This window comes from Panthera leo, chromosome F2, assembly GCF_018350215.1.
Source record: "Panthera leo isolate Ple1 chromosome F2, P.leo_Ple1_pat1.1, whole genome shotgun sequence".
NCBI lineage: Eukaryota > Metazoa > Chordata > Mammalia > Carnivora > Felidae > Panthera > Panthera leo.
Genome location: NC_056695.1, coordinates 43,002,787 through 43,015,191, shown reverse-complemented (window position 1 = coordinate 43,015,191; position 12,405 = coordinate 43,002,787). Strand labels below are relative to the sequence as shown.

General features: G+C 44.7%; 1 protein-coding gene across 1 annotated transcript in view; it reads right to left on the bottom strand.

The window, feature by feature from the left end:
* The window catches only part of SDC2 (syndecan 2), a 99,405-nt gene extending 87,888 nt beyond the window's left edge, over nt 1–11,517 (bottom strand). The window contains exon 1 of the mRNA XM_042923674.1: nt 10,950–11,517. Coding sequence (XP_042779608.1) covers nt 10,950–11,009 — 60 coding nt within the window. The 5' untranslated portion in view covers nt 11,010–11,517. The remainder of the gene's footprint in view (nt 1–10,949) is intronic.
* Between the last annotated feature and the right edge of the window lie 888 nt (nt 11,518–12,405).

The window sequence follows — 12,405 nt, the reverse complement described above, 5'->3', positions numbered from 1 at the left end:
ACTGATTGACTTACCAAACATAAAACTTCATTCAATAACCAATCAGAACCATTACAAAATCTAATCAAATCTAATACAGTTTCCTCCCGCTATCCGAAAGCAGAGAGTTCCCATGAAACCTTTTGTAAGCCAAAGTGGCTGAAAGCGAAGAAGCAATTACCAGTAATTTATACGGGAAAACCTTTGAGCATTCCCACACCCAAAAAATAACCTCCCTTAGGCTTTTCTGGTATCTTAGGACACATCTTGCTAATGGATACACAAAATGAATCAAGATAAAGCACAGATGCTCACACAGTTCAAAGCTGCAGTGGTTTGATGCGAAGATGCTGTGTGTAGTTCCATAGGAAGGAGACTGGCGGTGCCCCTCTTGATGCTTAGGGTACATGCCACCTCCATAATGGCTCACCACAAAACAAACGCTCAACGTATTTTCACTTCTTGCCTTGTTTCGTAAAAGCGAAAATTCTCTTCAGATTTCTTTCAGTTAGTGAAAACAGGTACTAAGATAGGTCTTACAGAAAAATGCAATAGCCTAATATGAACTTCCAAAGAGCAGGGGGATGCCCAAATTATGAAATAAAAATACTCACCACTCTTATCTAAATGAGTTCAAAGCGGGGCAGAAATAAAATTAAGATTTTAATTCATTAGCAAACCTAACAGATAAATCAGGGTTTACAGCATAAGATTCCAATACTGACCTTCTGTAAGCATTTACAACGGTAATCCCAAGTGCTATGTCAGGTTTTATGAAGCTTTCATGAAGTCTTAACTAAATTTTCAACTTGTATGCAAGTCTCTTTTGAGCTTTAGCTGAATGTAACTGAGGAAACAGATGATGGCAGAAAGTATAATTCGGCATCACACCCTGCCTGGTAAAAAATAAACTGGTCATAAATTTGTGAAAATACGTGACCCTTGGTGTCAGGGGTCAAAATGCAAGTGAGAAACAAAAAAAAATATGCATACATATTTATGCACGTAGAATGTATTCTAGAATCACAAAATTTAAAGCTAGAAGGAAAGAGAATCAAAGGTGCTTAAAGCACCTATTATGGGTCAGGTTTACGTTAGAAGTTTTCGGTCATTATTGAAGCTAATCTTCAAAATAACCAAAAAGCAAAATATTATAATTCTCGGTCTTACACTGAAAACACAAGGTCAGAAATGATAAGACATTTCCTCGAGGTCACGTGGATTTCAAGTGGTAATACCGAAAACCAAACCCCAATACACTGGATTCCAAAACCCTGAAGACCATCTCCTGTGTCATCTTAATTTGGGGGAGCACAAAACTGAAACTTGGCAAAGCCAGAACTACAAGTTCATGTGGATTAGAATCTACATATGTTATGACCCCACACTTTATTGCACTGTCACACACCTGTCACCCAGGCAACTAGACACTGTTGCCTCACGACTCAGTAAACAGTGATCTTTTGGTTGCTAAACATGTCAAGTGAATCGAGCCATCAGCACAGATGTACTAACCCTAAATAGTAAACCTTCAGTTAACCAGAAATTAGGGACCCTTGTATTAACATTTTTACAATCTTTTCTCAGATGTTTCCTGCATCTATTGAGATGATTATATTGTTATCTCCCTTAAACTGTTGACTGCATTGCTTTTCTGATGTTGAAGCATTCCTTGGATAAACTCTATCTGGCTCCATCATTAGTTTTTTAGTAAGCTGCCATTTTCAGTTTGATAATGTTATACGTAAATTTTTGGCATCATAAGTGAAGCTGGCCTGTAGATTTGTTTCCTATGCCCTCCCTGTCTGATTTTGACATACAGTAATGCTAACCTGATAAAATGAAGAAGAACAGCCTCTATCATTCTGGAAGCTCTATAACAACAATTATTATCTACTCCTTCAAGGATCGGCAGGACGTACTTGTAAAACTCTCTGCATCTGGCGCCATTTTTTTAAATTGATTTTTTTGTTGAGATAATTACAGGTTCACATGCAGTTGTAAGAAATAATACAAAGAAATCTCTTCTACTCTTTATCCAGTTTCTGCCAATGGTAACATTTTATAAAACTATCATGACTATCACAAGGATATTGACATTGACACAATCCACTAATCTTATTCAGAGTTCCTAAATTTTACTTGTACTCGTTTGTATCTGTGTGGATGCATATATTTAGTTCTGTGCATTTTATCACATGTACAGATCTATGCATACACATATAAATTTATTTAATATAACCTTAGTGTCACTATATATAGCTTTTTATCAGACTTTTTGTCTATTATAAACAGTTTCCAAGTTATAAACATTCTTCAAACATATTTTTAATGGCTGTATGATATTTAATGTATAATTTAGAATCTTTTATTTAACTAATCTATTATTATACACTCAAGTTGTTTCCATTTTTTAACTATTATTAATAAATCTTCAATAAACACATTTTACCCAGCTATGACTATTTCCTTTGGATAGATTTGAAAAGGTAAAATTACTGGAAAAAATGGGCATTCACATCTTAACACTCACAGCTTCATCTAGTTCCTGCAAAGACCCTTTCAGAAATAACTAATGACATATCCTCTCACATCACCCATGTTTAGAGAAAAACTGAATCCAAACATATCTCCAATGTCTCAACACAGAGCTAGGCCTCCTCAAATCAGCAAAGAGAACCCCAGCTATGAAAGAGCAGGCTCGGGGCACCTAGATGGCTCAATCGGTTGATCATCCGACTTCAGCTCAGGTCACGATCTCACAGTTCGTGCTTATAGCTCAGAGCCTGGAGCCCGCTTTGGATTCTGTGTCTCCCTGTCTCTCAGCCCCTCTACCACTCGCACACTGTCTCTCTTTCTCAAAAATAAATAAACATTAAAAAAAAAAGAAAAGAAAAAAAAAAGAGCAGGCTCAATCGTTCATCTCCTGGACCAGTCTCTGGGCTGGAGCTGATCAGATAAGCCCATGTAGTGTATAAAGCCCCCACTCTTTAAGGAGGCAGAAAACCATGAATCAGAATAATAGTAACTAACACATGACATAAAACATGAACATGTGTTAAAAGCTCCTACATATTCTGTCTCACATAATCCTAAAAATCTTGTTTAGAATATTCCATTTTATAGAGGAGAAAACTGAGCACAGAGTGGTTAAGAAAATTGTCTCAAGTTACACAGTGAAGGGGATTCAAACCCAGGCAAGTCTGACCTCCAATGACCAGTCTCTGAGCCGGTCTACCATACTGCCTGCTCATTTAGATTCTTGTTTGTGGTGACCACAGCACTTACACTGGGTTCCAGTGCTACAGAGAGGAGCTGAGGGGAAGGCACCAGTTAAAGTCCCCTCTCTAGAAATGGGCATCTAGGCCAGAAACCAAATGAGAAGCCTGAGACCCGTCAGTGACTTATGCCTTAAAAAGCCCTCTAACAGGCGCCTGGGTGGCTCACTAGGTTGAGCGTCCAACTTTGGCTCAGGTCATGATCTCATGGTTCATGGGTTCAAGCCCTGCACTGGGCTCTGTGCTGACAGCTCAGAGCCTGGTGCCTGCTTCAGATTCTGTGTCTCTTTCTCTCTCTGCCCCTCCCCTGCTCATGCTCTCTCTCTCAAAAATAAACATTAAAAAAAATTTTTTTTAAAAGCCCTCTAAATTAGAGGCGCCTGGGTGTGTCAGTTGGGGTGCTTGGGTGGCTCAACTGGCTAAGTGTCAACTGTGGATTTTGGCTCAAGTCATGATCTCATGGTTCATGAGTTCGAGCCCCATGTCGGGAGGCTTTGGAATATCTGTCTCTCTACCCCTCCCCCACTCACAGGCTCTTGTTCTCTCTCAAAATAAATAAATAAACTTAAAAGAAAAAAATCTCCCTAAATTATATCAACAAGTTATGTTTTCTTCTGTCGAGACTGAAAGTGAATTCCATCACATCAACTTCATGCTACACTGGCTTATATCAGAAAATATATGAGAAAACACTAGATCATGAACATTCAGAGCAACGTATATAATCCCAGTACATGATGAACACTCCATTCAAGTTAACTGATCACCATCAGCTCTTGGAAATGACTTACCTTTCAGTAATGTGAATGAATTCCTTGTTTCACTAATAAAATAGTAAGTATTTGGCAGGAGCTTAATAATTACTTATTGATTAAGTTAATCTTAACATTTCTCCAATCTTACCCGGAAGCATATAGAAAAACTAAATGTTAAAGACAGAAAATTCTTCTAGTTCACTCCATCATTTTCTACACAGGGAAGCTGAGGTCCCACAGGGATTAAGATAATGAACTGCATGTATGCAAAACCTCACTTTTGCCCTAAATATTGTACATTTATTTCTGCTGTCTTTATATTTAATAATATACCACACAAAACTAATATTTGACTTTTACTCTTTCTTGGTAAGAACTAGAAAAAAATAAGCTTCCCTTAAGATTAAGAGTATCTCATTCCATGTGTCATCTTATCATGAGACTAAACTCTATTAACTGCACATACTCCTTAAATACCAGTACTATTTGTATTTAATATACCTGTATAATCATCAAAGAAAATAAACATCCAAATGCTTTGTAAAGGGCACACTTTCTGCATCTTTGTGACATTTTCGACAAAACGAATTGAACAGCAGAGGAAAAAAATGTAAAAACATGTCTTGTCTTTAACAACATTTTCCATAGCTTGAAGTCCAAGACCAGGAGCTGGCTCTCACATCACTGAGTGCACACCAGTTGGCCTCTCTCTGCTGATATGAAATTCAAATGGGAAATCTCCAAAGACTTCAAGGTTTCTCCCCTTCTCCCAGTCCTACCAATTCTTTGAGATAATCAAGAAAAACATTCACAATTCTATTTCAACAGCGTTCTTCGCTATTCAGAGGCAGTCACCCCTCCAGCCTTGTTGCTAAAACTAATGCGGCCCCAGAAACAGACTTGTCAAAACACAGTGAGATTTTTTAATAGTAGGAACCGAAACTCAAATTGCTAAAAGGAGAAATTTCATGCATTTCTACTCTCAAAAAATACTCTTTCTCCACTCCCCCCACCCCCACTGCCCAACATTCCCTCACCAGCCCTGCTACCTCCTTTCAGATGACCAGCTTCACTCCAGCATGCAATACAGACATGACTCTCTCCTTCCAGTCTGCTAGAATCTCAATGGAACCAAACAGGAGGAAGCATGGATGTACACCAATGACTGCAGGACTTGACCTCGTCTTGTTTACTCTTCACGCCAACACGGCAATGTTGATGAAACTGAGGTCTAGTGAGTCAAAACTGGCAAACTAGCCCAGGTACACCCATGGGTTGGTGGATTCAGTTGATCCCAGACACACTGCTTTCAGTGGCCAGGGCAAAGCTGAGCTTCAGCAGAAATGATGGATCCCGACTGCCCTTGCCACAGGCACCTGCATTTAAGTATGGATCATTAACAGTTATTTACCAAGCTCAGCACTGAGCAGGGGTGAAATGTGTGAAAAGAGGGCCCTCCCCTTATATGGCATCAATCTCAATGGAAGAGAAAATTCACCTCTTAGAATGTCAGAGGGCTTAAGAACATCTTATACAGCTCCCACATTTCATAGACAAGAAAACAGAGGCCAAGAAAGGAAGAAAAAAACCACTTAGTACTTTCTGTGCCTCAACCACCATTCCTATGCACCCTCATTTTATGCCCACAATAATCGTGTCATAAAGGCATTCAGGTCCAAATTATACACATGTACATATGTATTTTTTCAAGTGACTTGGAGTTGTAGCATCTTGTCCAAGTACTATAGTAAGTGGCAGAGTACCAGCATGTGAACCTAGCTTGTCCGCCTCCCATGCCAAAGCCCTTCGTGTTTACAGTGGTTCCCAAGGTCACACAGCTATATACTGCCAGGAGCCCACCAACCAACACAGAATGGCATATAAGAAGGGGAAAAGTATGTGACCCAGACCAGTGGTTCCCAAATGTGGCTGATTCATTAAAATCATCTGAGATGCTTCATAAAAATACCCCACTCCCTTTCAGGCTACTGATCATGTAAGTCCGAGATGAAGCCCTGAAATCTGTATTTTTACACGCTTCCAACGATTCTCATCATTAGTCTGCTGTATCGTTTACAGAAAGATAAAAACAGGGGCCCAGGGGCGCCTGGGTGGCTCAGTCGGCTAAGCGTCCGACTTCAGCTCAGGTCACGATCTCACAGTTCGTGGGTTCGAGCCCCGCGTCGGGCTCTGTGCTGACAGCTCAGAGCCTGGAGCCTGTTTCAGATTCTGTGTCTCCCTCTTTCTCTGACCCTCCCCCGTTCATGCTCTACGTCTCTCTGTCTTAAAAATAAATAAACGTTAAAAAAAAAATTTTTTTTTAAAAAACAAGGGCCCAGTCAAACATGAAAGGCCATCTGGGGCTTGGGTCTGAATCAAAAGAATGTTAAAGGAGAAACACTAAAGAGGTGGCTGTGTCCCAAGAGTGTTCATGACAGTGAGGCCAGCGGGCAGGTGCTGGGAGACATGATGGGAGTGATCAAGGGGGAAGAAATAGGAAAGAGCAATATTATGAGCATCTTCTAAACCTGGCAGAGATATTTAGTTAGATTCCATGCCATGATAACAAGGAAACACGGAGGTTTGAGGACCATGGGAACACCATCAGAATGGTACAGGATAAATCAAACAGCAGGTGAACATCTGGGCAGGAAGGACAGCTAAAAAGCTGCTGACATAAAGGCACAGGTCCCAAGAAAGACAAAACTAAAGAGGAAGCTACCTGGATCACTAGAACGTGAGCTCCAAGAACACAGAGGAGTTTGCCTGGTTTGTTCAATGCTTTCTCTCGGGCATTCAGTAGGTGCTGAACAGTGTTTGTGGAATGACCACATAGGTGGATTTAACGTCCAACTGGACATGGACGTCAACAAAGTGGAATGAGTCACGGATGTCTTCAAAATTCAAATCCAAAAGCCTAGAATGAAGATGATGGTACTGGCACAACTAAAAAAAAGTAAATAAGACTAGCTTATTTTCATCAAAGCCTCTTCCTCATTCCTTCCTGCTTTTTGGGGTTTTTTTTTTTTTTCCTCTAAAAGTTTATTTTGGCTTCTGGGCCATGAAAGAATTAGGTGATTTTGAGATACTGGAGTGTACTGTTGATGGTGGCAGAAATGGCAGGTCTTCTTCCATGGTAAGAACGAAATGATGAGGGGTGCCTGGGTGGCTCAATCAGTTAAGTCTCTGACTTTGGCTCAGGTCACGATCTCACCGTTTGCTGAGTTCGAGCCCCGAGTTGGGCTCTGTGCTGACAGCTCAGAGCCTGGAGCCCGCTTCGGATTCTATGTCTCTCTCTCTCTCTCTGCCCCTCCCCTGCTCACACTCTGTCTCTGTCTCTCTCTCTCTCAAAAATAAATAAACATTAAACAAATTTTAATATAAAAAAAAAGAAGGAAATGATGAGCGAGATCATTTAGTTTGATTTTTGGCAGTGTTGGAAAGGGACTGTGTTGTGAGAATCTAAACCCAGATGACATTCCTTATACCACCTATTGGATCACTGCCAGCTGACATGCCAAATAGCACAGTGGCTTGACCAGACTCCTTATAAACCTTAATGACAGAGCTGTCAGGATTCTGGGTGGCTGGATCAGCCTCAGGGCTTTGCCAACCTGAGGAGACTCCAGGCCACCTGTGGCTGACCAGGCAGGTCTCCCAGGGCTTCTGGAGACTTGAGAATTAGTCCTGCCCAGAAAAAAAACTAGGTAATCTTTTGAAATCCTCTCCAAACTAATGATTATTCAAGGTGCTATGTGAGTAATCATGTTACACAGCCCTTCAAAACTAGATGTACCAGGCCCCAGGAACAGGAATTGGAGAGCAAACTCTAATTCCTTTTAGGACAACCATCTTTCACAAGCCTGATCTTACAAGATCTTTCTCCAATGATGTCTACCTACTGCTAACACCCAACTAAAAGAGAAACAGAAATTCTATAAAATTCCCCAGCAAAAGTAATTTGTTTCATTACTAGAGCAGCCAAAATATATTTTTTTAAAGAACTGAAAAAGGTTATACGGTTCCAATTCTATTTTTCTCTCTAATGCAAACTTTCCAAAGCCTGCCTTTTATAATGCACTGAGAGGTAACGCACGGGTCCAAATGACTTGACAGTTTCTTTTAATTTACACACACTGAAACATGTGTATAAAACTCCACTAGTTCAAAACACTTCCTCTTCTTAAACATATTTCTAGTTCCAATTATGTGTTTATAGCAGTCTGCAATATATTATTTCTAAAGATAAACAGTCACATTAAAAAAAGAAATGGATAGAAAAACAGCAGCATATCACTACCGCCACACTCAGTCAGTCTTTCCCCTCACATGGTGTTCCCGCAGCGAAAGCCCTAACCTGCTGGTGCAAAGTATGAATGCATCACCACTGCTGTCTCCAGCATCCAGAAAGGAAGGGCCACAGTTTCTTCTCACAGATAGCTTTGAGCCTTCATTGCTAAGAACCTCTTCGCCCTCACCTTGCCTTGTGCTTAGTATAAAACTCAAGAATTCAATAACTGCAGACATTTTTCCTTTCCTCTTTACAAAGACAGACTTAAAGCTCGGAAGACCTCTACTTCTAATTCCCAGGAAACTGCTGCAGTTTTCAAATTAAAACACGAGGTACTGGAAATAACGTGCTGTAATAGCTAATTGTTAAAAAATTAAGTCTATCAACTTCACCTACGTTGATGCCGCTATACATGAAACAGAAACTAAAAAGTAATTGATATGGACTAGTGGCCATCCTGGGCTTTGAAACAGCCTAACAAAGACTCTCTGCTAGAGTCTCCAAGTTGACATTTTAAAAATATCTAATCACCCTTCTGGATGGTAGTCCAATTACTGAAAAGAGTATCAACCACAGTGAAGGAGCTCACTGCGAAAGCATCTAATCCTGGTAGGAAATGAAAAATATTAGATCCACAAAGAGAGTTCAGGGGAAAGGTGTCACCAGGTAGGAAAACAGTTCAGCCACAAAGCTTCCTTAAGGAGCAATATCAGATTTATGCAAAAATCCAGAAAACCAGAAAATAGAGACATTCTTTCTGGAGAATCCCCAAACAGTAACACTTCCTGGCAAATCCTGAACAGGATTTGACCAAAAGAAGGACTTCCTTACCCCTGTACAGCCTTTTAGGCAGGCTTCTCTTGAAAACCTTTAGAGGGAGTTCTCCCTTTGCCCTGTTTTGCAACGAGATGAGCAATAACGTTTTTTGTTGTTTTTTTTTTTTTTTTTCCCTGAAATAAACAGAGAATCTCTTCCTTTTTGTTTACAATGAGTCAAAGTTCATAACTGGCTGGGAGATTACCAGTCCCAACGGATTAGCCCATCATTTGCCAAAGAGAAATACTGATAAGGCTCGCAGTTCTGTTTTACAGCCCAAGCACCCAAATACCCATCTCTTCTGTGTACAGTGTACAATTCTACCTGCTTTTCAATCTCAAGTAACGTTTGGGGACCTGCTGGCACACACAGCGGCTCCCACACTGATGGAAAACGCCCATCTGCTGCTCAGTGCCCAAGAGGTTTTCAACTCTTGAACTGCTGCTTCAACTCCCAAAAAGAGGGAGAAGGAAGAGGGAAGTAACACTCCAAAGGCGAGGAGGAAAAATTCACAAAACCATCCCTGAACAAGTTACTAGGTGCCAAAAGGAGGAGGTATGGAGAGCTAAAAAAGGTCAGAAACAGCTGCACTCCGTCACCGAAGCCCCGGAACGCACTGAGGCTGCAGACAGTATCTGGTTGCTCAGGCTTCCACCTTAGCCTGGCAAAGCTCGGGGCGCCCAGGTAGGGGCCGCCACCGACCAGAAAAGCCCAGGAGGCAGATCCCTTTAGAGGGCGCTCATCGGGCGACGTAGGAAACAAACTCCAGCCCCAGAAACTCGACCCAAAGGAGGAGAATCCAAGTTCCCATTGCCGCGGCCGGAGGGAGGCTGGGTGCCCGCAGCCGACCCGGGCAGGAGAAGAAACTCCACCGGCCCTCGGAAGCACCCCTGCTAGAGCCCGCGAGGACAAGCGTGGCAGGCTGAAAGCCTCGGTCCCCGATGGCCAGGCGACCCGAGGCCGAGCTTGGTGTCACCCGCACCCGGCCAGGTCCAGCAAGCTGCACTCCAGGGTAATCCGTATTAAAATGTCCTCCTGCCCCTAAGGGCCCGCGGGGCCGCCCTCCGCCCCTCAAGGAGGAGGGGTCGCCTCAGGACTGGGATTCCAGAGCCCCGGGCCCCAGCATTTTCCGGCGCGTTCCGCGCACCTCGCGGGACCCGGGACTGGGCCTCAGCGGGGGGGTAGCCTTCCCACGAAGTGTCTGCTACCTGGCCCCAGCCACAGAGAACATCAAACAAAAGAACTTCTGCAACTTTCCTCCCCGGACACTCTCGGGTTTCTTAAATCGGAACCCCACCTCCCCAGAACTTGCATTCAACTGAGTAGGAAAGCTAAGCTAGCGTGGGGGGTGATGTGTGGAGGAGAGGACCCCAAAGTTTCCAGGTTGTCCCTGGGTCTCGCCCAGCGCGCGGAGGGGACGGGTTCCCTCGCCGGCACTCCGACTGTTCTGCCCCCCCCCCCCCCCCCCGCCACCTTCCCTAGGTCCTTCTCGGGCCAGGCAGCAAGACCCCTCGAGGGCGAAGTTGCGAGTGACTCCACGGGCCTCTGCGGTTAGACAAAACTGCGATTCTCGCACCCTCATCCCCGGGGACCTCGCGGCAACTCCGGCGAGCAGCGCTTTTCTGCGGGAAGGGAAGGCAAGGGGGAAAGTGGTGGAGGAGCGAGCGCATTTGTCCCAGTAGATCCCCGGGGACCAAGCGCCAGGTCCGGGTGGGGAGCGGGGGTAGGGATCCCCCAGGAGGCGCTGCCCGATTGCCCGCGGGCGCTGCGGACTCCCCGCGGCCCCGAGCACCCGAAACGGCGCGCGCTTCCCCCTCCTGGCCCACTCACCGACTCCGCCGACACGCAGGCCACCAAGCCCAAGGTGAGCAGGATCCAAGCGCGCCGCATATTCCCCGGGGACCGGCTGCTCCCAGCCGCCGCTTGCAACGAGGACGAAACGAAGCCTACTGCCTAGCGCCCGGCGCAGCCGGTACAGAAAGATCCGGGGCAGAGCAGCCGCAACGACCGCGGCTTGGGCTCGGGGACTGGGGCTCCCGGCTCAGGGGCGCTAGCTGGCTCCTCCTGCGCCTGCTCTCGCCGCCCGCGGCTGCGCCCCGGGAATGCGGCGCTTTTCTCACTTGTTGGTTTCTACACTCCCGAAGCCGAGTTGTTGCTCCTGGGAGGCTGTTCTCTAGAGCTCTTCTTGCTCTGCTGCTGTTTTACTCCTCCGCGGACTCCTTCCCAGTGTCGCGGCTCAGTTGCTGGTTTTGAGGAATAAATTAGATGGCTTGGAATGTAGCTGCAGCTGAAGTTTGGGGGCAGAGCGGTCAGGGCGGGCGGTCCGCGCGGCTGGAGCTCCGGGAGTATCTGGAGAGAAGCGCGTCCGAGCGGGGCTAGTGGCTCAGCGACTGCGCCCCTCCTCCTCTCCCGCCGCCGCCTCCCTCCCCCGATCCGATCCTCCTCCTCCTCCTCCTCCTCCACCTCCTCCTCCTCCTCCGTTCCTCCTCCTCCCGCTCCCTCCCTCCCTCCCTTGCCTGCTTCTCCCAGCTCCTCCGGGCGTCAGGGGGAGAGGAGGCGGCAATGTGACTCCCAGCTAAACCCGGGAGAAATTCCTACAGGATTACGCCTCGATTGGCAGCTTTGGGGACCAGTGGGCGCCGGTGGCTCCGCGCTGTGGCCGCTCTGGATCTGCTGGTCCGCAATCAATGCTCCAGCGCTTCAATGCTCCTTCATTTTTCTCCTTCCTTCTCCTCTTTTCCTCTTTCCACCTTCATGCTCTTTTCTTCTCTATTTTCTTGTCCCCCGCCCCCTTTCACTTTTCTGGCAAGAGATAGGGGAAGCAATGAGAGACATATTTTAGCTTTTCTGCCTGCGAGAATTAGACCAGTAGAAAGAAACTGCTTTGGGAGTTGGAAAAACATACACAAACTTTACAGATGCCTTCAAGCAGTGTGATCTGCTCATAAATCACAAGTTCATGAAAATTGTATTTTAAAAGAGAAGACAATAAATGTAATAAATGTGTAGTAAGAGTATTCCTCACCCTTCCTTAACCGCCCTCTGCAAAAGAAAAAAAAAAAAAAAGAGGAGTGACCCCTGTAAACTCAAAATGCAACACTTTCAAAGCTCATAATTTCATTAAGGACTTAAATACCAGTTCTGCCTCACACACAGTTTAAGCCCCTAAGTCATTTTATAGGCTTCATTTCAGCATTGAGGTGTTAACGTTTGGAAGCTACAAATAGGGCAATTTAACGAGAAATTGGATAGAGACACTGAATAACAACAGATTTAAGAGAACTTC